General features: G+C 42.9%; 1 protein-coding gene across 3 annotated transcripts in view; it reads left to right on the forward strand.

Annotated features, from left to right (window-relative positions):
- LOC124619396 overlaps positions 1-26,433 on the forward strand; it is a 111,170-nt gene that overhangs the window by 65,788 nt on the left and 18,949 nt on the right. For all 3 annotated transcript variants that reach the window (XM_047145762.1, XM_047145753.1, XM_047145769.1), the window contains exons 8-10: positions 7,036-7,163; positions 18,787-18,964; positions 22,652-22,832. In XM_047145762.1, the coding sequence (XP_047001718.1) occupies positions 7,036-7,163; positions 18,787-18,964; positions 22,652-22,832 (487 nt within the window). The remainder of the gene's footprint in view (positions 1-7,035; positions 7,164-18,786; positions 18,965-22,651; positions 22,833-26,433) is intronic.

Below are 26,433 nucleotides of genomic sequence, written 5' to 3' on the forward strand. Positions count from 1 at the left end.
CTGTCTCCAACGCCTTTTGGCCGGTTTTTCGCGGAGGTTTCAAGCTCCGCCTATTACCACCCTGCCTTCCTTCCCAGGAAAGAGGCAGAAGAGGCTCGGCGACCTTCCTTCCACTCGCTGAATCTGGAAACTTATAATGCCCCCTTTACTATGCGGGAACTCGAACGTGCGCTTGCACTGTCCCAGTCCTCTGCTCTGGGGCCAGATGCCATTCGCGTTCAGATGCTGGCACACCTTTCTCCGGCGGGCAAAAGCTTCCTTCTTCGTACCTACAATCGCGTCTGGACCGAAGGTCAGGTCCCCATGCGTTGGCGTGACGCCGTCGTTGTTCCTATACCCAAACCTGGGAAGGATAAACACCTTCCTTCTAGTTACTGTCCCATTTCTCTTACAAGCTGTGTCTGTAAGGTGATGGAGCGCATGGTTCATGCTAGGTTAGTTTGGATTCTTGAATCTCGACGGCTACTTACCAATGTCCAATGCGGCTTTCGTCGCCGCCGCTCCGCTGTTGACCACCTTGTGACCTTGTCGACATTCATCATGAACAACTTTTTGCGAAGGCGCCAAACGGTAGCCGTGTTCTTCGATTTGGAGAAGGCTTATGATACCTGTTGGAGAGGAGGTATCCTCCGCACTATGCACAGGTGGGGCCTACGCAGTCGCCTGCCCCTTTTTATTGATTCCTTTTTAACGAATCGAAAGTTTAGGGTACGTGTGGGTTCCGTATTGTTCGACATCTTCCTCCAGGAGAACGGAGTGCCTCAGGGCTCCGTCTTGAGCGTAGCCCTTTTTGCCATCGCGATCAATCCAATTATGGATTGCATTCCACCTAATGTCTCAGGCTCTCTCTTTGTCGATGACTTCGCGATCTACTGCAGTGCCCAGAGAACATGCCTCCTGGAGCGCTACCTTCAGCGTTGTCTAGACAGCCTATACTCATGGAGTGTGGCAAATGGCTTCCGGTTCTCTGAAGAGAAGACGGTTTGTATCAACTTTTGGCGATATAAAGCGTTCCTTCCGCCATCCTTACATCTCGGTCCCGTTGTTCTCCCATTCGTGGAAACAACTAAGTTTCTAGGGCTCATGTTGGACAGGAAACTGTGTTGGTCTCCGCATGTCTCTTATTTGGCGGTCTGTTGTACACGTTCCCTTAATGTCCTCAGAGTTGTTAGTGGTTCATCTTGGGGAACGGATCGCACTGTCCTGCTTCGCTTGTATCGGTCCATAGTCCGATCGAAGCTGGATTATGGGAGCTTCGTCTACTCGTCTGCTCGGCCATCTCTCTTACGCCGTCTCAACTCCATCCACCATTGGGGGTTACGTCTTGCGACCGGAGCCTTCTACACTAGTCCTGTCGCGAGTCTTTATGCTGAAGCTGCCGAATTACATTGACCTACCGGCGCGACGTACTGCTGTGTCGGTATGCCTGCCGGCTGTTGTCTATGCCCGACCACCCCTCTTACCAGTCCTTCTTCGCCGATTCTCTCGACCGTCAGTACGGGTTGTATGTGTCTGCCCTGCTGCCCCCCGGAGTCCGCTTCCGTCGCCTGCTTCGACAATTGAATTTTGCCCTCCCTACCACCTTCAGAGAGGGTGAGAGCCCGACACCACCTTGGCTCCAGGCTCCGGTTCATATTTATCTCGACCTCAGCTCACTCCCGAAGGACGGTACTCCGGCTGCAGTGTATTGCTCACGGTTTGTCGAACTTCGTGCTCGACTTGCCGGTCACACCTTTATTTACACCGATGGCTCCAAAACGGACGATGGTGTCGGCTGTGCCTTTGTCGTTGGGGCCGCCACTTTTAAATACCGGCTCCTCGGCCAATGTTCCAGCTTTACCTCCGAGCTTTTTGCTCTCCATCAGGCCGTTCAGTGTGCCCGCCGCCACCGCCATTCATCGTATGTACTCTGCTCTGACTCACTCAGTGCTCTTCCAGAGCCTTGGAGCTCCCTGTGGGTTCCCGGACATGTAGGAGTGCCTGGGAATGAGGCTGCGGATGCTGCAGCCAAGGCTGCAGTCCTCCTGCCTCGGCCAGCCTCCCATTGTGTCCCGTCATCTGACGTTCGTGGGGATGTTTGTAAGAGGCTTGTGTCGTTGTGGTGGGATGCTTGGTCATCCCTCCAAGGAAACAAGCTCTGGGCAGTGAAACCACTCCCAACTGCTTGGACAACCTCCTCCCGACCATCTCAGCGAGAGGAGGTCCTTCTGACCAGGTTGCGGATTGGGCATTGCCGGTTTAGCCACTGCTACCTGCTCTCCGGTGACCCAGCCCCGCAGTGCCCTTGTGGTCAGGCATTAACAGTACGCCATGTTTTATTGTCGTGTCCCCGCTTTAGTCAATCTCGTGTTGTCCTGTCCCTGCCATCTACTTTACCGGATATTTTAGCTGATGACGCTCGAGCAGCTGCTCGTGTTCTGCGTTTTATAACTTTGACTGGCTTGTCCAAAGACATCTAACCTTTTTCCTTATTTTATCTACATCTTTGTTAGGTCTTTCTGGTGTCCCCCCCTCTCCCTGAGTTTTACTAGATCCCATGTGCTCTAACAACAGTGACTGGGCGCTAATGACCTCAGTAGTTGAGCGCCCTTAAACCTCACCAAAAAAAAAAATGCCAGGAGTAATATCCAAAACTTTGGAAGGATGGGACCTATTCTCAGGTTTCTGCCATACATGCCAATGATGATCATCTAGAGTGGTGCTGAACTCAGGGTTGCCGTAGATTCTGGAAAACAGGAAATATCAGAGAATTTCAAACATGTCAGGCAAATATCAGGGAAATTTGGAAAAAAAGCCCTGGAAAAATCTTGTTTTTGTCTCAGTAGATGAAATGGTTTGTTTACTGAGGTGTCGTGCATCATTGCTGGCTGGGTGCAGCTGAGTATGTGCACCATTTCTGTACTCCTCTCATTCCTACTGTTTCTCCCCTTCCTACCCCTCCCCTCACATTGCAGTCAGTGCTGCTACCATTTCTTACCGCTAACGTAGCAGCCGCTGACAAGAGGCATGGAGCTCATATTTTGACAAATGCTATGGCTGAAAATTTAGTTGTGAGAGTGCGCTTGTCTTTTCTACATATGTCTGTAGCTCAGCAATCATCTTTACAATGAGTTGCTACCTGTCTTCATTATTACTGATTCTCAGAGTACTTGAACAAGTTATTTGTTGCCTGGCTTGATCACCATGCTCTCATTTCATAAACATGCTGTTTGTGGCTTGTGAATAGCTGGCCACAGGAGTGGATGTTTATGATGGGTCAAAACTGAGGCCATTTCTGCGAGTATCTGTATTGGGTATTGGACCTGCCGATCTGAATCTATCCTGTTCCCACTAATTTGTGCAGCCTGCCTGTCAGGTGTAGTTTCACCGATCTGCCCACAGGCCAAGTCTATCTGTGTGTGAAATAATGCAGCGGATTTTCATGGTTTATGCATGTACCCAGGACTACAGTGCTCCTCAGTAGGCCAGAGGCCGTGGGCAAGGGATTTCAGGAATTGTGACTGTCTCGCTGCAAGTACATTGTACAGTGTGGTGTTTTATAGATATTTTATTTGTCCTAGTACATTTTGGCACTTCGAGAGTAATTTATGTTAGAAAGTATGGACGATAAGAAGAAGAAAATTGTCAGTCACTGGCAGTTGTACGCTATGTACTCATATATTTCTCGAAAGAAAAATCACACAATACCTGTAAAATAATAGATATAACACACCTGACAATAATGAACATGATAGAACTAAAATTTTGTGGGCGGTCACCTACAGTATTGGTTTACACACTTCTTCCCCACTTTATACACTTCTTTTAAGAGGCCTACATTTTTCTGAGGTGATTTCTAAAATCAGTGAAGGTATTCTAAATCTGTCTTGTGACTCGAAGGAAATTCGTATTTTTGTCACCAAATGTGTTCTCCAAAATGAAACACACATACCATTTGGCTTGCTATCTCCATCTAAAAACAGTTCATTACAAAAGATGTTGATGTTAGTACTTAAGAGTTTTGCTCACTTCAGGAAATGCCATCCGCTTGCAAGTCTTTTTTCAATATTTCCTCATTTGCACCATTGTTTCTTGTACCATAGCTGCAAAAGACAGATTGTCAACTTATGTCTTTACTAACCCTTGAGATCTCAAAATTTGTCAGGGAAAAATGCCAAAACTTGTCTGGAAATCAGGGAAATATCATTTGGGGAAACTTGTGGCAACTCTGTGAATTGTGTTTCATCACTAAACAATGTAACCCCATTCATCAGAAGTCCATGCTTCCTGGTCAAGCCATTAATGTGTTATGATGTTGATGCCAGCCTACACCTGGGATAATAATTCCCTGGTCTAGCTGCTGCTAGTCTCTGACTAGTGGTGCAGGAAGATACTGAATGCTGCAGGGAGTCCATTATTTGTTCTTTGATGGCAGGTACAGATGCGAAGGGGTTATGATATGCTCAATGTGGAATACAGCGATCCTCCGTTTTGGTGGTCAGATATAGTTGTAGGAATCTTGGTGACAATTATGCCTGCCCTCATGTTTCCACGTGTTCCATCATTGGATCACTCTCATATCTGAATGACCCACAGATCTGCAGACTGTGCTTTCTCACATGAGTATGTGGCATCTCTGTCTCCTTCACAGTGATTACTCAACATATGAAGCCGTTCACATCCCTTATATACCGTACTAGGCTTGGTAACAACACTAAATGTCGACAACATTCTACCTAGAAGGCTGCATCTCTAATCTACCTACCTGCCATGCCAATGGTGTGTGTGTGTGTGTGTGTGTGTGTGTGTGTGTGTGTGTGTGTGTTTGTGTGTGTGTACAAAGTTATGTTGAAATCCGACCATGACTTCTGCTGCTTTACTTTTATTGTTAGGCAGTGTGACATACTAAAAACAGTGCGACTTACTGTCTCACTAACTTTAGCACTTTGAATTATCATTTTCGTGTTCCCTTTGATAACAGTTAATATCAGTAATATCATTTAATGGTTGAAAAGTAAATGGTGATACTACACATAGCCAATCAAGTATGAGGGTCCTTAATGGATGTGAACATTGCTATACCATTACTACAGTTCAAACTGCAGTGAGGCATAGTATTTTTTGCAGTAACGAATTGTTGGCAGAGGTGAAAAAGGGGTAACTGACCTGAAAACCTCCTAGGACAGACTAAAGACCAGACCTTTGATGCCACCAAGCCATTCCATTAACCCACTTAAAGCTGAGTGGCACAAATTTGCATCATACCTGTGCGACACTAATAAATGGAAGATTAACTGTTTTTAGCACAGGAGCAGTAGATGCAGATTCTATATAAAGCTATCAACACTTGCAACCTATGTTGACACCTCCCGATTGTTTCAGATTTGTCTAGAACTATATTTGTATTTTTATTTTTTTATTTCTTTCTTTTGTGTAGGAATTTATTCAGGCACTAAGGGACGAAGTTGCACTGCTCTGCATAACTTAAGGATGAGCTTTATGAAGTAACATAAGATACTAACTACTAGGTGGAAATAAAGGAAAAGTGTGGGAGCGTGTTGCTAGAGGTCTTCCAGTCATGTGCAGAAAGTAGGACGTCACAAGATATGAGGTTGGTATGACTGTAGCACCAAATGAGGCTGGCCCCCGCAACATGAGGCAGTGGAAGGAATGGGAAGAGACAGCATATGTCAATCAGTGAACAGTTATGGTGCACTGGTGGTGATCTTCATTACAGTGTAGCTGAAAGATAACATTTGGATGCAGAAGATGGGCATAGTGTGAAAAGTGTAGCCCCAGAGATCGAGATTGGTCAAACCATTGCTTCATGTGCATGAGGAGCATTTCAAACCACAGGCACTGCTGTCCAAAGGCAACAGGCAAGAAGAGACATCAAACATTGAGTGCAGTTGCAGCTACATTAAACAGGAATCAAAGGCACACAATCCACAGTGGCACAGAAATTGCTTGGGGTGGTCCCTTTGCCCAACTACCAGTATGTTGTTTTCTGTTGACACCCGCACATCAGTGATGGTGCTAAGAGCATAGGGACTGAACTAAAGAGGAGTGGGATCACATGCTCTTCTTAGGTGAGAACAGATTCAGTCTGAGTAGTTCTTGTGGACATATGCTCATATAGTAAGAGGTGGGAACACGTAATGCGCTCAAGAACATTGCCGAACATGTTTGTTTTGGTAGCACAGGTGTTGGTGTGGTAAAGCACAATGTTGCATGGGAAAACTGACCTCCAAAGCTAAGAAGGCAGTACAATCACTGGTCAACATTATTGTGACATTGTACTCCTTTCCCATGTGTGTCTTCCCAGGGGTGCATTTGACCCTGCCTCCATTTTTATGGATGACAATGTGCAACTGCATCAAACAGCACAGGTGAAGGAGCTGGAACCAGGGGACATGCAGTGAACGGACTGGTCTGTCCATTGCCCCCGACTTAAATCACGTCAAGCACACATATGATGCGTTTGGAAGACAAAGTAATGCAGCTTGCCCATATGCACCAACAACTGTCCAACTGGTGGGGGAAGAACAACTCCTTACCACCTTGTGGCCATCATGGAATCACGTTGTAGAGCATACATTGCTGTCCACGGTACTCTCATACCCTATTAAGAACCATGTCCCACCCTTTGTAACATTGATGGTGCCATCACAAATCATGTTGACTTCAGTGCAATTATTGACTTTTAATGAAAGTGTTATTTCTGTTTATCTCATTGTTTATTTCTTTTAGTTGCCTTCTGTACTATACTGTACAGTTCTTTCTATGTGTGGTCCAAGAATCATCGAGCTGTGTCACTTGGCAGTGATTTCATGTGCAAGTTACTTTGTCGCTAAGTTTTCATCATTTTATATATTCAAAGTAATTATAAATCACATAAAGTTAGTTACAGAATGATTAGAGTAGCTTAAGAGAAACATCAGACCACATTTTGTATGTGTGGTTATGTCAGGGTATACATATAATAATTTGTTGTTTTTGCTGATATTGTAGTCGTGCATGTGTACTTAAAATTTACAAAGATTACATTTTTTGCAGGCAAAGAAGAAGTTACATGACTCTGTTGACACATACATAAGAGAACAGATAGATGTGGCAGGCCAGGCAATTTGTAATGCTGTTCTAGACAAAATAACTAATGGTGACACGATACTCACGTATGGATGGTGAGTTGTAATTTGATAGCATAGTCTTGTACACTTTTCAGTGAACCATGTTCTTTCAATAAAATTGATGTGGCACCATTAAAGCAGTTATTAATCTTCAGAATATGCGAGGTATGATCAAGAAGTAAAAGAAATTTTTTAATTTCACAGGCTTTTATACATCCAATTTTCAATTTTTTTATATTGTTGGTGCACATGGTATATTTGCATTTTCAGCTGTTTTGAATATTTAGTTTATTGTTGACAATCAGAAAAATTATGTGTTTTTGAATGCTTGGTGAAGTATTACTTTCGAAAAAGATGGATCAAAGAATTTGCATTAAATTTTGCTCGAAAAATGGAATAAAGTACAGCACTGCATTCAAAATGTTGACTGACTTTTTGGCAAATTTACTATTGAAAGACAAGAGTTTATGAGTCTTACGAATGTTTGAATCAGAGTCGAAAACTCGTTGAAGATGACAACCACTGTAGATGCCCTAGCACATCAATTTCTGATGAAAATGTGGAAGAAGTGAAGAAAATGATTCTGGAAAATCCCAGTCACCATCAGAGAGGCTGCTGATGATGTTGGCATATCCGTTGGCTCATGCCAAGCAATTTTTTCATGTGTTTTCAGTATGTAATGTGTAGCAGGAAAGTTTGTTCCGAAATTGTTCAACTTTGACCAAAAACAATGTTGCATGGACATCTCTTGGGAATTTCTGAATGTAGTTGACAACAATCCAGAACTTATAAAGAAGGTTATAACACATGAGAAAACACGAGTATACGGGTATAACATTGAAACCAAGGCCCAATCGTTTCAATGGAAACTGCCTGAAGAGCCAATTTTTTTCAATTACAATGGAATATTACATCATGAGTTCCTGCCTTATGATCATACGGTCAATAAGAAATACTACCTGGAAGTCATGCGCCATTTTCGTAAAGTTCAAAGAAAACGACCAGAATTGTGGCAAAAGAACTCATGAAAATTGCGTCACGATATTCCTATATTCCTTGCACTCACACCTGAATGCATGTTCGTGATTTTTTGGTTTAAAAAAAAAACTGTTATATTGCCTCAGTATTATCTGGAAATGGCCCCCTGCAACTTCTTTCTATTCCTGAGGCTGATGGGAACCATGAAAGGATGTCGTTTGGCTACCATTGATGAGATAAAAACAGAATTGCTGGAGGAGCTGAACACCATGATGAAAGGTGAGTTTCAAAGTGCTTCCAAGATTGGAAAAAGCACTGGCACGAGTGTATTATATCTGAGTGGGATTACTTTAAAGAGGGGACAGTGTTGATGTTGATGAATAAATAAAGATTATTAGAGAAAAACAAAAACCTCCGTTACTTGCTGATCATATCTCATATATCAGCATATAATTCAGAAGCTGTTAAGGCCAAATATAAATGCTGGGAGGGGGACGTAGGAGAAAAAGGAAATTCTGAAAAGACCTAAATTAAGGAATGGTTCTCAAGTAATTGGGTTTTACATCTACATCCATACTCTGCAAGCCACCTGACGGTGTGTGGCGGAGGGTACCCTGAGGAACTCTATCGGTTCTCCCTTCTATTCCAGTCTCGTATTGTTCGTGGAAAGAAGGATTGTTGGTATGCTTCTGTGTGGGCTCCAATCTCTCTGATTTTATCCTCATGGTCTCTTCACGAGATATACGTAGGAGGGAGCAATATACTGCTTGACTCTTCAGTGAAGGTATGTTCTCGAAACTTTAACAAAAGCCCGTACCGAGCTACCGAGTGTCTCTCCTGCAGAGTCTTCCACTGGAGTTTATCTATCATCTCCGTAGCGCTTTCGCGATTACTAAATGATCCTGTAACGAAGCGCGCTGCTCTCCATTGGATCTTCTCTATCTCTTCTATCAACCCTATCTGGTACGGATCCCACACTGCTGAGCAGTATTCAAGCAGTGGGCGAACAAGCGTACTGTAACCTACTTCCTTTGTTTTCGGATTGCATTTCCTTAGGATTCTTCCAATGAATCTCAGTCTGGCATCTGCTTTACCGATGATCAACTTTATATGATCATTCCATTTTAAATCACTCCTAATGCGTACTCCCAGATAATTTATGGAATTAACGGCTTCCAGTTGCTGACCTGCTATTTTGTAGCTAAATGATAAGGGATCTATCTTTCTATGTATTCGCAGCACATTACACTTTTCTACATTGAGATTCAATTGCCATTCCCTGCATCATGCGTCAATTCGCTGCAGATCCTCCTGCATTTCAGTACAATTTTCCGTTGTTACAACCTCTCGATACACCACAGCATCATCTGCAAAAAGCTTCAGTGAACTTCCGATGTCATCCACCAGGTCATTTATGTATATTGTGAATAACAACGGTCCTATGACACTCCCCTGTGGCACACCTGAAATCACTCTTACTTCGGAAGACTTTTCTCCATTGAGAATGACATGCTGCATTCTGTTATCTAGGAACTACTCAATCTAATCACACAATTGGTCTGATAGTCCATATGCTCTTACTTTGTTCATTAAACGACTGTGGGGAACTGTATCGAACGCCTTGCGGAAGTCAAGAAACACGGCATCTACCTGTGAACCCGTGTCTATGGCCCTCTGAGTCTCGTGGATGAATAGCGCAAGCTGGGTTTTACACGACCATCTTTTTCGAAACCCATGCTGATTCCTACAGAGTAGATTTCTAGTCTCCAGAAAAGTCATTATATTCGAACATAATACGTGTTCCAAAATTCTACAACTGATCGACATTAGAGATATAGGTCTATAGTTCTGCACATCTGTTCGACGTCCCTTCTTGAAAACGGGGATGACCTGTGCCTTTTTCCAATCCTTTGGAACGCTACGCTCTTCTAGAGACCTACGGTACACCGCTGCAAGAAGGGGGGCAAGTTCCTTCGCGTACTCTGTGTAAAATCGAACTGGTATCCCATCAGGTCCAGCGGCCTTTCCTCTTTTGAGCGATTTTAATTGTTTCTCTATCCCTCTGTCATCCATTTCGATATCTACCATGTTGTCATCTGTGCGACAATCTAGAGAAGGAACTACAGTGCAGTCTTCCTCTGTGAAACAGTTTTGGAAAAAGACATTTAGTATTTCGGCCTTTAGTCTGTCATCCTCTGTTTCAGTACCATTTGGGTCACAGAGTGTCTGGACATTTCGTTTTGATCCATCTACCGCTTTGACATAAGACCAAAATTTCTTAGGATTTTCGGCCAAGTCAGTACATAGAACTTTACTTTTGAATTCGTTGAGTGCCTGTCGCATAGCCCTCCTCACACTACATTTCGCTTCACGTAATTTTTGTTTGTCTGCAAGGCTTTGGCTATGTTTATGTTTGCTGTGAAGTTCCCTTTGCTTCTGCAGCAGTTTTCTGGCTCGCTTGTTGTACCACGGTGGCTCTTTTCCATCTCTTACGATCTTGCTTGGCACATACTCATCTTATGCATATTGTACGATGGTTTTGAACTTTGTCCACTGATCCTCAACATTATCTGTACTTGAGACAAAACTTTTGTGTTGAGCTGTCAGGTACTCTGTAATCTGCTTTTTGTCACTTTTGCTAAACAGAAAAATCTTCCTACCTTTTTTAATATTTCTATTTACGGCTGAAATCGTCGATGCCGTAACCACTTTATGATTGCTGATTCCCTGTTCTGCAAATAGTTTCAAATAATTCGGGTCTGCTAGTCACCAGAAGGTCTGATATGTTATCGCCATGAGTCGGTTCTCTGTTTAACTGCTCAAGGTAGTTTTCAGATAAAGCACTTAAAAAAATTTCACTGGATTCTTTGCCCCTGCCACCCGTTATGAACGTTTGAGTCTCCCAGTCTATATCTGGCAAATTAAAATCTCCACCCAGAACTATAACATGGTGGGGAAATCTACTCGAAATATTTTCCAAATTATCCTTCAGGTGCTCAGCCACAACAGCTGCTGAGCCAGGGGGCCTATAGAGACATCCAATTACCTGCTTTAACCGTTACCTTCACCCAAATCATTTCACATTTCGGATCTCCGTCAACTTCCTTCGATACTATTGCACTTCTTATTGCTATAAACACGCCTCCCCCTTCACTGTCCAGACTGTCTCTGCGATATACATTCCAATCTGAGTTTAGAATTTCATTACTGTTTACATCTGGTTTCAGCCAACTTTCTGTCCCTAGTACTATATGGGCGTTGTGGCCGTTTATTAATGAGAGCAGTTCTAGGACCTTTCTATAGACGCTCCTGCAGTTTACTATTAGCACATTAATATTGTTATTCCCTGTTGCATTTTGCCTATTCCTACCTTGCCACCGAGCGAGGTGGCGCAGTGGTTAGACACTGGACTCGCATTCGGGAGGACGACGGTTCAATCCCGCGTCCGGCCATCCTGATTTAGGTTTTCCGTGATTTCCCTAAATCGCTCCAGGCAAATGCCGGGATGGTTCCTTTCAAAGGGCATGGCCGACTTCCTTCCCCGTCCTTCCCTAATCCGATGAGACCGATGACCTCGCTGTCTGGTCTCCTTCCCCCAAAAACCACCACCACCACCTACCTTGCCGCGTCTCAGGAGGCGTCTTGTCGGGCCTAGGGAGGGAATTCTCTAACCTAAAAAGCCCCCATGTGCACTCCACACGTACTCCGCTACCCTTGTAGCCACTTCCAGCGTGTAGTGCACGCCTGACCTATTCAGGGGGACCCTACATTTCTCCACCCGATAGCGGAGGTCGAGAAATTTGCAACCCACATCTCCGCAGAATCGTCTGAGCATCTGGTTTAAGCCTTCCACTCGGCTCCAAACCAAAGGACCGCGATCGGTTCTGGGAACGATACTACAGATAGTTAGCACTGATTCCACCCCGCGAGCGAGGCTCTCCGCCTTCACCAATTCCGCCAATCGCCTGTACGAACTGAGGATGACCTCTGAACCCAAACAGCAGGAGTCATTGGTGCCGACATGAGCAACAATTTGCAGTCGCATGCACCCAGCGCTCTCTATCGCCGCCAGTAGGGCCTCCTCCACATCCCGGATGAGACCCCCCGGCAAGCAGACAGAGTGAACACTGGCCTTCTTCCCCGACCTTTCCGCTATTTCCCTAAGGGGCTCCATCACCCGCCTAACGTTGGAGCTCCCAATGACTAATAAACCCCTCCCCCCGTGTGCCTGCTCGGACCTTGCTGAAGGAGCAGCCACATGTCCACTCACAGGCAGAGCAGGTGATGCCACACGGCCAGCCTCAACATTTACCCTCCACCTCGTGCGCCACGAACGCCGCTGAACCCGCCACTACCCTTGGTGAGAGGGTGGCCCAACCACGCCCGGTACCCGCGAAGATGTCTCGACAGCAGGGACAGTGGGTGAAGCATGTAACACCTGGGGTGTACCATGCGACGCACCAGACTCCCCACTGCTGCTACACTCCGAGGCAGCAGCCTGAAGACGGCTGACCGTGGCCATCAACACGTTTAGCTGTTCGCGAACAGTGGCCAGCTCCTCCTGCGTCTGTACGCAGCAGTCACACATCCTATCTATCCTAAGGAATCAATTTACGGAAGAGAGTTAATCAACTTTTAACTAGACTGCTAATTCACTAAAGGCGGCTGATTTAATGCTAAAGACTATAAATGGTTCACCAAATTGAACAGAAAGGTAGCAAATTAGTATAATCTTTTTAATAAAACTTGCTTCTCAGTCGGTAAAATTAGCTCATCTATGATTTCACTTCATAGCACTAAAATTGTTTGTCATATGTTGTAGCTGACAGTAATTAATTGAACTTAAAACTGTGTACTACTTTTATTAGGTGTATGGTATCCTTAAGTAATTTAGCTGGTATGAATGTGAGTGAGACCTGATGGATACAGTCTTACTGTGTTGTCAGATTCCTTGCCATTAGATTCTGCATTCGACTAAACATGATATTTCAGTATTCCATTTAACACCATTTTTCAGATGAAATATTTTGCTTTTTATCTGTCAGAACTAATACCACACAAGAGATCCCCCCCCAACAGCCTATAGGTTGCAGGAAGGGCTTGCTGCAACTTGTAATTAAAACCGTCTGCCAGCTGAAGCAAAGAACTGTGGTTTATTACATGTTCAGTGCTGAAGGACACAGGAGTGAGGTGACAACTTATGGCTCATATTTCATTCCATGTCTGTTAAGTGCTACTCCAGATATAACTTTGTGTGATATTTTTTAACACATTTTGTCCTGAACAATCCCAGTAGTCTGGTAGATGCATAATTTGACTTAATGACATGGCACGAGTGTATTATATCTGAATGGGATTACTTGGAAAAGGCGATAGAGTTGATGTTGATGAATAAATAAAGATTATTAGAGAAAAACAAAAACCTCCATTACTTGCTGATCATATCTCATATATCAGCTTATAATTCAGAAGCTGTTCAGGCCAAATATAAATGCTGGGAGGGGAACGTAGGAGAAAAAGAAAATTCTGAAAATACCTTAATATAGGAATGGTTCTCAAGTAATTGGGTTAATGCTAAAGACTATAAATGGTTCACCAAATTTAATGACATGGAATCTTATAAAGACAAGGGCTTAATTTAAGCCAGATGTTAAATCCCATCTTAACATGATTAAAGCAAAATACTCATTGTCCTAGCAGGCGGGGGAATGCAAATCTCAGGACACATTTATACCACTTTGACATTGCATGTTTACACAGCATCATTAGACAGCTACAATGGTGCACAGCTACAATGGTGCACAGCTACAATGGTGCACTTTCTTCTGTGAATAGAATGAGGGAGAGGGGTCATCTCTGATGAGACATCAGTTGAGCAAGATACAGTACAACAATTCTTCTGAGAATGGCAGCTGGGCAGGCCTGTGACATAGTTGAATGCAGGATCTGGTGGAAAACTCAAGAAGAATATAAGTCATTATACCGAAAAAGCCTAAATTCTCATTAAAATCAGTTAAAAGTATATTGGTATAACATCACTGGCAAAGGGAGAGATGTACAGTAAGAAACAAAGCTAAAAGAAGTGTGTGAGATCCACTGTAAATCACAAGTTAAAAGCAGCAAATAACTTACTTAAGTCTATTTGCCACAAAGACTGTCATTGTGTAGGAACATCTAGTAATAATAATCCACAAAACTGAAGAGTTTCTTCTTCCTCTCTGAGGAAGAAATCAATGTTGGCAATATTTGAGATGGGAGAGAAATATTTACATACTACTTAGCAAGACCAAGTGAGGTGGCACAATGGACTTGCATTCAGGAGTGTGGTTCAGATTGCTTCCAGATTTAAATTTCCTGTAGTTCCCCAAAGTCGCTTAAAGTGAATGGCAGGATGGTACTTTAAAAGGTACTAGTCAATTTACTTCACATTTATGTCTAAATCTAAGTTGTGGTCTGTCTCTAATTGCCTCATTCTCAAAGGGTGCTAAAATCTGTCTTCCCTGCTCCTTTCCTGTTTCCTAGCTGCCAAAACAAGAACAACTTTAAAGGAGCCAATAGTCACAAATTTTAAAAAGTTTAATCTTGTGCTTTGTTAACTCTGTAAAACCAATAGGCTATAGTACAGGTGCTGGAAAACAATAAATCAGATTGTGTGCTAGAACAGAGACAGAGACTTAGAATTAATAGTGAAATATCCCTTCTTAGTGGACCAATTTTGCAAAAGCATGCCTGTGAAATGTTCCACAGTCTGCAAGTTTGTGTGATTCATGAAATGCCACTAGGCAACACAATTATTGTCACAAAGGAATCGTGAATCAGCAGACCTCTATTATTTATTTGCATTGATGCATTACTGAAATAGATTTTTGTGAGGATTGATGTCTTACTTCAGCTGATGAGCCGAGGTTAGGGAGTCACCACTCTTCCCTGTAGCAAGCCAGCTGCACAAGATCCAACCACTGGACTGGAAACATGTTAACAATAACTTTTTAGTCTCCAAGTTACTGTTTACAGTATATTTGGTGGCCTCATCAGAGAAAAGCATCTCAGGATAACTCCCCAGAAACAATATGATTTACTCCCACTTTAATTCCAAGCAACTGTTTGCTCCCTAATCTGACACAAAATTGCCACATCAGCTGAGGCTAAATCACTGTACACTTGACTTTGAAAATCACATTGCCAATCAGGAATTACTATAACAAAGCTGCATCTGTAAAATCTCGTGCACCTGTGCTGGAACTGTAAAGTTTCTCTGTGAAATTTAAAACTGCTGTTAGCACTCCATATCCACATCTCATCAGTCTTGCCTTCTTCCCTCCACAAGAGTCCATAACTAACTGTAAGATTTTGGAACTTAAAGTCACTTCAAAAATTTAGACTTCTTAGCCATTTGGCTATCAAGCCACAGAACGCCATTTGTTTAGCAGCCATTTGTGTTATAGCTAAAAACACTAACTCATAACAAAATTTGTAAATTATCTTGCAGAAAAGTTCCAATGACATCACTGTTATTGCTCTGAATACTCAGTGTAGTGAAGGCATCCCAAACTGTCGTACTAATCTCAGATTTGGAGATAATCTCCTCAACCCAACCAGACTGCCAACAAACGAAGTATCCCATTTGCCTATGAAGATTTTTACATTTCATGTTGTGACTGGTAGAATAATAATAAAGAACTATGTGAAGCAATTTCACAAACTGCTTAAGTTGGTAAAGGATGACTCATAATTGCCAATAATTGGTTTAACTGCTTATCAGAGTATCATTTTGTTTAATCAAACTATGGGAAGTCCTGGTTGGAATATCAACAATATTATGAATGGGTAGATCACTGTGCCTGGTAAGGATAACACATTGAGAAAGACTGCTACACGTTGAGCTTACAGCCAATCTCTCTTTCAGAAAGGAGAATAAAAACTCGCAATTCACCCAGCCAGGCACACCCCATGCATACATGACCGCTATCTCCGATCACTCTGGCCAAAATGCAATTGTATTGTTCCAGCAGTAGCAGCAATCCAGAATGGGGCAGGGAAGGGAGGAGGTATAGCAGGATATGGCTGGAGGGAGAGGAGTCAGCGCTGCCTGGAGGAGTGTGCAGGTAGTAGGAGGCGGGATAAGGCTACCAGGAGCAGCATCAGGAGGCTGTAGGAGGAGGTGAGCAGAAAAGGAGAGGAGCAGAGAAGGGGAAAAGACTGGTGGTTGCAGTGGCAGAGAGTGAGGGGTGAGGGGACGTGAATTTGGAGGAGATGATAAGAGAGAAGAGGTGAAACTGTTGGCTGGAGACTGTGGAGACAGTGGGTTACCTTAGGTTGAGGACAGGATGATTTCTGGGCCAGAGAATGTGTTGTAAGGATAACTCTCAATGATGAAGTTCAGAAAAGCTGGTGGTGGAGGGCAGGATCCAGATGTCCTGGGTTGTAAAGCAGGCAGTTGAAATCGAGCATCTAACGTTCTGCTGCATTTTGTGCCAAAGGTGGTCCACTTTTCTCTTAGCCACACTTTGGCAGTGGTCATCCATCCTCATGGACAGCTGGTTGGTAGACATACCAATTAAAAAAAAAAACAAAAAAAAACTGTGCACTGATTGCAGCAGAGATGGTATATGATATGGATTTTTTCACTGGTGGCCTAGCCTGTGACAGGACTGGAATAGGTAGTGCTGGGTGGGTGGATTTGGCAGTTCTTGCACCTGGGTCTTCCACAGGCATGTGATCCCTGTGACAAGGGGTTAGGATTGGCAGTGGCATAGATGTGGGCTAGGATGTTGTGGGGTTTGGGTGGATGATGGAACACTACTTAATGAGGTAGGGAAGGATCTTGGGTAGGATTTCCCTTGTTTCAGGGCAGGGTGGTAGATAATCAAAGCCCTGGCGAAGGATATGGCTCATTTGTTTCAGTCCAGGGTGATACTAGGTGATGAAGGGGGGCACTCCTTTGTAGCTGACTTTTAGCAGTGGTGGGAGGATTGGATGTGTGTGTGGGGAATGGCATGGGAAATCTTTTTGCAGACCAGGTCTGGGGGACAGTGCCTCTCTGTGAAAGACTTTGTGAGCCCTTCAGCGAACTGGGTAAGGGTGTTCTAATCACAGCAGATGCACTGTCCCTGAGTGACCAGGCTGTGTGGGAGGGATATTTTGGTGTGGAAGGGATAGCAGCTGTTGAAATGCAGGCATGGTTGGTGGGTTTTATGTGTACGAAGTTGTGGATGGACCCATCAGAAACGAGCAGGTCAACGTCCAGGAAGGTGGCTTGCTGGGTTGAGAAAGACCAGGTAAAGCAGGAGGAAGAGAAGTTGAAGTTGTGAAGGAATTGGGATAGGGTGCCTTGGCCCCGAGTCCAGATAATGGGATCCAAGAGGTAAAGGAGTGTGGTTGGTGGGGAGTCGGTGAAGTAAGTTGTTGATATCTATGACTTGGGAGGCTCAATTTTGGGTAGGTGATTGGAAGTGTTGATCAGTGAGGGCCAAAATTCTTTCAGTGGAAGCACAATAACCAGCTACAACGGGTTGCTCAGGATTGTTAGGCTTGTGGATTTTGGAGATCAGGTGGAAGGTAGGTGTGTGTGTGTGTGTGTGTGTGTGTGTGTGTGTGATGTCAAAGGGGTGAGAAGGGAAATGAATTCAGGAGAGAGGTTCTCTGACTTTTTCCGCAATTAGGATGATTAGGTCAGGATCTGTTCTGGGGCTGTGTTTGGCTGTCCTTTCTTCTGGTGAAAAGTTGTTCTTGGGAAGGGACCAGGGGAAGGAGGTGAGGCCAAGTTGGATTCTTGAAACGTGACCTAAGGGTGGTTAGGTTAGAGGCGGGGAGGATAACAGGTATGAATGGGGATTAGGTTGGAGGGATTGGTGGCAAAGGAGTGTTCCCATTTCAAGGATTGAGAGAAGGAGAGTAGGTCTTTGTCAAGTCCAGCGTGGTTAAATTTGGGTGCAGGGCTGATGGTGAGGCCTTTGGATAGGACTAGAACTTCTTTGGGGCAGAGTATTTTGGTGGAAAGGTTAAAAACAGTGTTCTGGGATTGTTTCAGATATGGATGTAGTGGAGTGGGGCAAGGAATTTCGGTTAGCTATACAGATGTGAGTGCTATGAGGAGTTAATGAGGAGGAACACTGTGGGTAGGTTAGGAACTGGGTTGGCAGTAGGATGTCAGCAGACTGGATAACTTAGAGGTGGTGTCTGGAATGCTCTTCCAGGTGCTGGAGTGCAAGGGATTCAACTTCAGAGATATGATGCTTGTGATAGGGATTGCATAAGTAGCAGTATCTTCTTGAGGGAGCAGAGGTGGTTCTGGGATACCTGTGCTTGGAGATGCGTTTTTGCAATAATAAGTTTTTGAGGGACAGAGACTGGTGGAATCTGAAAATGTGAAGGTCAGTGTGAAAGAAGGGGGTGGGGCTATCCTTCCCCGTTCCCCACTCCACTCCAAATTGACGCTTCCACTCTGTGCAGAACAGTTGAATTCTGGCCAGAGTGACTGCAGATAGTGGTCGTGTGTGAGGTGTGCTTGCTTGTGTGAATGTGTTTTCCTTTTCGAAGAGGGCTTTGGCTGAAAGCTCAGTGTGTAACAGTCTTTTCTTTGTTTTTGTCAGCAACTAAGCATGTCGTCATATGCTGAGTAGAAATGTGCCTTTTCATAATATTTTGTTTAGTAATCTATAACTATTATTAATTTATAAACAATTTTCTTTATTTTCAGTTCATCGTTGTTGACGAGAATTCTGCTGAAGGCTCATGATAGCGGGAAAAGATTTCATGTTGTTGTGGCAGATGGGCGGCCGTGGCTTGAAGGGCGGGAAATGTTGCGCCGACTTGTGAAGCATGGCCTAAAATGTTCATATGTATTGTTACCTGCTGCCAGTTTCATCATGCGTGAGGTAAGGTTCAGTCTCCCATGCCTGTAAAAGTTTTATCATGATGTAAAGCAAAAAGAAAAGTAGAACACCTGTATAACAGTGTGATATAACAGCAAAAGATTGTCAAAACAAGATGATGAACAGCTGTGGACTGTTAGACTGGTGGTTTTTCATCAACAGCTCTTTTGCCCAGATGGACAGATAATAAATCTGGAAAATTAAATGAAACATGAAATACACTACTGGCCATTAAAATTGCTACACCAAGAAGAAATGCAGATGATAAACAGGTATCCATTGGACAAATATATTATACTAGAACTGACATGTGATTACATTTTCACGCAATTTGGTTGCATAGATCCTGAGAAATAAGTACCCACAACAATCAGCTCTGGCCGTAATAAGAGCCTTGATACGCCTGGGCATTGAGTCGAACAGAGCTTGGATGGTGTGTACAGGTACAGCTGCCCATGCAGCTTCAACACAATACCACAGTTCATCAAGAGTAGTGACTGGCGTATTGTGAAGAGCCAGTTGCTCGGTCACCATTGACCAGACGTTTTCAGTTGGTGAGAGATCTGGAGAATGTGCTGGCCGGGGCAGCAGTCGAACATTTTCTGTATCCAGAAAGGTCCGTACAGGACCTGCAACATGCGGTAGTGCATTATCCTGCTGAAATGTAGGGTTTCCCAGGGATCGAATGAAGGTTAGAGCCACAGGTCATAACACATCTGAAATGTAATGTCCACTGTTCAAAGTGCCGTCAATGCGAACAAGATGTGACCGAGACGTGTAACCATTGGCACCCCATACCATCATGCCAGGTGATACGCCAGTATGGCCACACACCGTCAGGTGGCTTGCGGAGTATGGATGTAGATGTAGATGTAGATGGCAATGAGGAATACACGCTTCCAATGTGCGTTCACCGCAATGTCGCCAGACATGGATGCGATCATCATGATGCTGTAAACAGAACCTGGATTCATCCGAAAAAATGACGTTTTGCCATTCGTGCACCCAGGTTTGTCATTGAGTACACCATCGCAGGTGCTCCTGTCTGTGATGCAGCGTCAAGGGTAATCGCAGCCATGGTCTCCGAGCTGATAGTCCATTCTGCTGCAAACAATGTCGAGCTGTTCGTGCAGATGGTTGTCTTGCAAACGTCCCCATCTATTGACTCAGGGATCGAAACGTGGCTGCAGGATCCGTTACAACCATGCGGATAAGATGCCTGTCATCTCGACTGCTAGTGATACGAGGCCGTTGGGATCCAGGACGGCGTTCCGTATTACCCTCCCGAACCCACCTATTCCATATTCTGCTAACGGTCATTGGCTCTCGACCAACGCGAGCAACAATGTCGCGATACGATAAACCGCAATCGCGATAGGCCACAATCCGACCTTTATCAAAGTCGGAAATGTGATGGTACACATTTCTCCTCCTTACATGAGGCATCACAACAACATTTCACCAGGCAACGCCGGTTAAGTGCTGTTTGTGTATGAGAAATCGGTTGGAAACTTTGCTTATGTCAGCACGTTGTAGGAGTCGCCACCAGTGCCAACCTTGTGTGAATGCTCTGAAAAGCTAATCATTTGCATATCACAGCACCTTCTTCCTGTTGGTTAAATTTCGCGTCTGTAGCACGTCATCTTCGTGGTGTAGCAATTTTAATGGCCAGTAGTGCAAGTGTGGAAGGGAAGGGAAGGTGTGTGTGTGTGGGGGGGTGGGGTGTAATATTAGTATTGGATGATGATGAGAGCAGAGAGATAGTGAAACCTGGTGCCGGCGCACAGACTGTTCCAACCAAACAGCACCAAGGGGGCCACCGAGCTTAACGTCTCTATTAGACTTATGGGTCACTGTCAACTATGTCACATACCCTTACTTCATGAGAGACTGCAGAGAGATTTGTTATTTAAACCAGGAAATTGGTACAAAGTCTAATGATCAGAAGTTTACGCCACCACCTCTATCCCGCTTGCCAGCCAAATACTGACATTGAAAATCTATTCCACTGCCAGGATTTGAGCCAGCTTACTCCCAGTTCAAGCACCATTGACCAAGCGTGCGTTAGCGACCTTTGCCTTGGTGATGGGTACTAGGATGATAGTATTTCTACAGCTTACCCCACTCCCTGAGAGACATTTTTTAAATTTTTTCTAAAATTGTGATTAATGTTAACTGCTTGCATACTTTTAGTAGATGAAGAAAAACTAATTATAATGCAAATTGATGTAGTTCTTAATTGGCTATCCCATAAATCCATCCAGATTGGGCACTTATTTATTAAGAATGAAAGCTGTTCGGAATGTTCCTTAAAAAAAGAAAAAGTTACAGAATATATTTGGAGGTTTTATTCATATTTGAATACATATCCATCAAAAATCAATTAAAATACACTTTTTTTTTTTGCTGAAGCTGTAGTTTTATTTGAAACCAGATGTTTTACTCCACATTGTTGACCACCCTCAAACATTTGGTCATTTTCAAGAGGATTTGTATGCAAGCTTTTAAGTACACATTAACTGATCATATATGATGCTAAATTGAAGAACCAAATGTGACCCTATTTACATAGTCACTATTTAGTCTCTTCCCATTCACTGGTGTAGTGTGGCTGTACTTAATTTTGAATGTGGACATACTTGGGTACACTGTTGTATGATAAGCTGTAATAGTATGGTTAATAGTCAGTTGGGATGCTAATGTTCTGGAAGTACTCTCTCATGTTCGGTTCTTTGTTGTGAAATAAACTACATTCTGTTAATTTTATACATATGAACATATCTAAAAACAAAGATGATGTGACTTACCGAACGAAAGTGCTGGCAGGTCGATAGACACACAAACAAACACAAACATACACATTAAATTCAAGCTTTCAGGAAAGAGGGAAGGAGAGGGAAAGACGAAAGGATGTGGGTTTTGAGGGAGAGGGTAAGGAGTCATTCCAATCCCGGGAGCGGAAAGACTTACCTTAGGGTGAAAGAAGGGGTATACACTCGCGCGCGCGCACACACACACACACATATCCATCCGCACATACACAGACACAAGCAGACATTGTGTCTGTGTATGTGCGGATGGATATGTGTGTGTGTGGGGGGGGGGGGGGGGCGCGAGTGTATACCCCTTCTTTCCCCCTAAGGTAAGTCTTTCCGCTCCCGGGATTGGAATGACTCCTTACCCTCTCCCTTAAAACCCACATCCTTTCGTCTTTCCCTCTCCTTCCCTCGTAACTGATGAGGCAACAGTTTGTTGCGAAAGCTTGAATTTAATGTGTATGTTTGTGTTTGTTTGTGTGTCTATCGACCTGCCAGCACTTTCGTTCGGTAAGTCACATCATCTGTGTTTTTAGATATATTTTTCCCACGTGGAATGTTTCCCTCTATTATATTTATACATATGAACATACGTACTTGAAAATATCGAACTAAAAATTCACCAAAAGTGTGGTGTAAAACGTTTATTGTGTAAAAAAAAACTCTTTTAATACTTAGTGGATTAATTAATAAGAAAGGAACCAACTTGCTACTGCACAATCACGTGAGACAATGTCACAATAATTTGGATTCAAGGATTATTATATTCATACTGTGCATCTCTTGTAATGAGAAATAATAATTCTTTGTAGTCAAATTATCTGTTTGTTTAAAAACCTATGTAATCACATTGGAACCATCCACAATTCCACAGGCAACAAAGGTATTACTTGGAGCCCATGCACTCCTGGCAAATGGATATGTGATGTCTCGTGCAGGGGCCTCGCAAATAGCTTTGCTTGCTCACACTTACAATGTGCCAGTCTTGGTTTGCTGTGAAACTCACAAATTTAGTGAAAGAGTGCAGACTGATTCCTTTGTCTACAATGAACTTGGTAAGTAGGCATAAATCACAACTGTAAGTAAAAATAGTTAGATATCTTTATTGTATTGTATAAAATATTTAGCAGTGTTAAATAGTTTACCAAATACGTGTTTCAAATGGTGATGAAGAACACAATTAAGTTTCGTGTAATTGTTTGTGTGTGAATGGGGACCTTGAGAAGCATATTAGGTCTAGCCACTGGTGATTTGTATGCAAATCAGAGTCTTGTTTAGCCACCAAGTGAGGTGGCAGAGAGGTTAAGACACTGGACTCAACAGTAGTAAAGATCAGGGTTAAAATCCACTTACAGCAGATTTAGGATTTTAGCAATTTCTGTAAATCACTTCAGGCAAATGCAGGGATGATTCCTTTGAGCAGGACAGAGCTGATTTACTTCCCTGTCCAAGCTTGAGTTCCATTTCTAATTACCTCATTTTGACAGAATCTTAATCAGGGAAAAGTTTTCATTTGTTCTTTAAGGCTGTCATTATGACTTCGACTGCAGTCATAACTGTGTTGTAGGGTCAACTAAAACTCATATTTGGGGCGACATGCTGCAGAGCCCTGCATGCAACATTGTGTAAGAAGTAGTGTGTTTGAAAATATTCATTAGTCCTGTCTGTGAACTTTAAGGTTTCCCCAGTTAAAAGATGTTTGAATAACTTCTGGGACTGCAGATAGGTAAATTTGTCAGAAAGTGTCGACATTTCGAAAGGTAAACCCCCGCACCTCACCTCCTCCCTGCTGCCACCCCTAATTTTCAAAAATGGTAGAGATTCCGGGATGGTCCATTTCAGCAAGAACACTTGCTATTGGCTGGATCCGACTGATGTTAGTGAGAATGCATAGTGCAGCACAGCTGTGGGTTTGCATGGCAAATGCACCAAACCGCAGCCATTGGGGCGTATTATTCGTTCATTTTCCTGTTGATTAAATTTAATAAAGATCTGGACAAATCAAATCAAGTGGCTTGACAGATGTATTGCACCTTAGGACCAAATAAACCATATTTAAGAGGGGAAAATAAATCACTTGTTTGATGAAGAAGCAGATGGTAATGCAGCCTTTTCCAGATTTCTCTTTATCATTTACCAGATGAAGATATAATTCATAGCTCCTTCCTTCTTGTGGCACATTTCATTCTGGCTTCCAACTTAGTGTCTTAATTCGGATTCCTAATCGTGTTCTTACAAAAAGAGCAACGACTGTGTCATGAATCTCGGGTAACTTTTGTTTAAAGATATAGTGCATTTTACAACCTTTTTTTATGTTAGCACACTTGTTTGCATGAAAAGCAACAAATTCTGCTGCAAAGTACAACACTTTATTTTTCCATGCTGGCATTGGATGAGAAACATCCCCACAAGATATAATTGTATTCACTCTGAATTATGCTTTCGTACTTTACTTTTTGTTGCTGGAAAAACCAATGAGTTATCAGTGTCTTGACATTGTAATGCGATATAGCCTCCAATGTATTTCAGCACATCTGGGAGAACATGAGAGATTAGAGTTGTCGCACACTGTTCCCACATCTCTTAATAAGATTTTTTTCAACTTTCGCAGTTTCTGGTATTTCTTATACTTGTGATTCATCAGCATCATTTCTCACAGTGTCCACGTAGTATAGTGGTTTAGACACACTCATCATATGCTGAAGGTTGAGTGATTCAATCTCATCAGGTGCCTTTTTTATTTTTATATGCATAACTTTTATCGTTATTATATTGATTTAAACATATTATTTTATTTGCTCTTTTTCATTTGGAATCTTTGTCCATACTTTTTATGTATTAACTTTGATTTAATTTCTACCATTTTATCATTTTACACTCCTGGAAAACAAAACTTAGTACACCTGGCAAGACAACATTGATGCGCTGATGGCATATGCCACTTGGGAGATAGTAGGTGTACTGATAATGGTTTCAACATCATCCATCAACAGACAGAATAGTGGCATCTGTGTCTGCTCTTTAATACGAATGCTCATATGCTCATAGCGAGAAGGTTCAGTGTGATGCAAACGTGGAGCAAGTAGGCAACCATGCCACAGAGACGCACTTGTGCTTTCTAGAGCCAACTGAGCGAGTTTGAAAGGAGTTAAATTGTGGCCTGAGTGGTGAGACGGACGTTTCAGAGCACCATACAAGTTGGACATATTGTATCAGCTGTGGAACGATGCTGGTATCGGTGGTCATGTGGACATTCTCACCTGTAGAAATGGTACTGTGTGTCTGCACAGCGCAGGCGCCCACCAGTATCGTCATATTGTGAAGGGCAGCGGTGGCAGATCATACAGCTACCACAACACAGATGAGAGGGCTTGTGAGACCAGACATGTCAACATGAACTGTTGTGAACCAGATGTTAGTAGTGGGACTACAGGCGTGCACAATCTTCTGCTCATCACAACATAGACATGCACTGCTTGACTGGTGCTGTCAGAGGATCACTCTGAAGATGGAATGGTGCGCCGCAGTCTTCATCGATGAAAGCAGATTCTGCCTGGCCACAAGAGATGGACTTTAGTGCATATACCTGGTGAATGTTGTCTCATAGAGTGCATTGATCCAAACTTACTGGCCCCACCCCAGGCTTATTGTCTGAGGTGTGATAAGCTACAAACTTTGGTGTTTCTGGAGGGGATGCTGACCAGGGCTGGGTATGAGCAGAATGTTGTTAGACCTGTTCTTTTGCCATTCTTGCAATAGGAAGGTGATGGGTTGTTCCAGTATTCTCTGCAAGATGTGCAGCAACTTCCTTGGCCAGCATGACCTCTGGACTTGTCCCCAATTGAGCATGTGTGGAACACGATGATGGGACAAGAAGTGACTCTTCAACCGACAACTCTTACAGAACTATGTCAACACGTCAAGCATGCTCAGCAATAAATCTTAAATGAATTGGAAACCTCTAAAAGGAAATGCTAATTTTTTTTTTCATTGGCCGTGTATATTTTTGCCCATGAATTTAGTTTTATTAATAACTGTCTTCTTTTATTTAAACCTTAATCTCTGTTATTTTGTCCATAGTGCAGCAAGAATTCGTGTTTTAAATGTTTGTATGATGACTACTGTCAAAAAAACATGTGCATCTTGTAACGAAAAATACGTTGTCAATACCATTGCATAGCTAATACAAATAGATTATTTTGTTTTGTACCCTATAGATTGGTATTTTCAAATGCTTATTAAATACCAGTATTATGATAGATAAATACTAGTAATTAAAAATCACATCACAAAAGTTTCAGATAAGAAAAGGATGAGAGGAAGAAAAAATTAGAACAAATAAAAAAGTTAATATGATGATTAAAATGATGCAGCAAAGCATTAGAAATAAAAATTATTTGTATAGCAATTAACTAAATAACAAGAATGATCAAAGTTATTCCAGTAAAGATGTAAAAATAAAAATAAAACTGTAGTATCATATGTAGGGATTTGAACCCACAACCTTCAGCATGTCAGGAACACTACGCTATGCCACTGGTTTTGGTAAAGGCATTATTTTTAAGTTTCTGCCACATGATGTGAAAATGTCCATGCATTTGCATCAAACTATTCATTAACATTTCAAGAGCTCATCTTTGAATTTTTCATCTTTTG

This window comes from Schistocerca americana, chromosome 1 (genome assembly GCF_021461395.2).
Source record: "Schistocerca americana isolate TAMUIC-IGC-003095 chromosome 1, iqSchAmer2.1, whole genome shotgun sequence".
Classification (NCBI taxonomy): domain Eukaryota; kingdom Metazoa; phylum Arthropoda; class Insecta; order Orthoptera; family Acrididae; genus Schistocerca; species Schistocerca americana.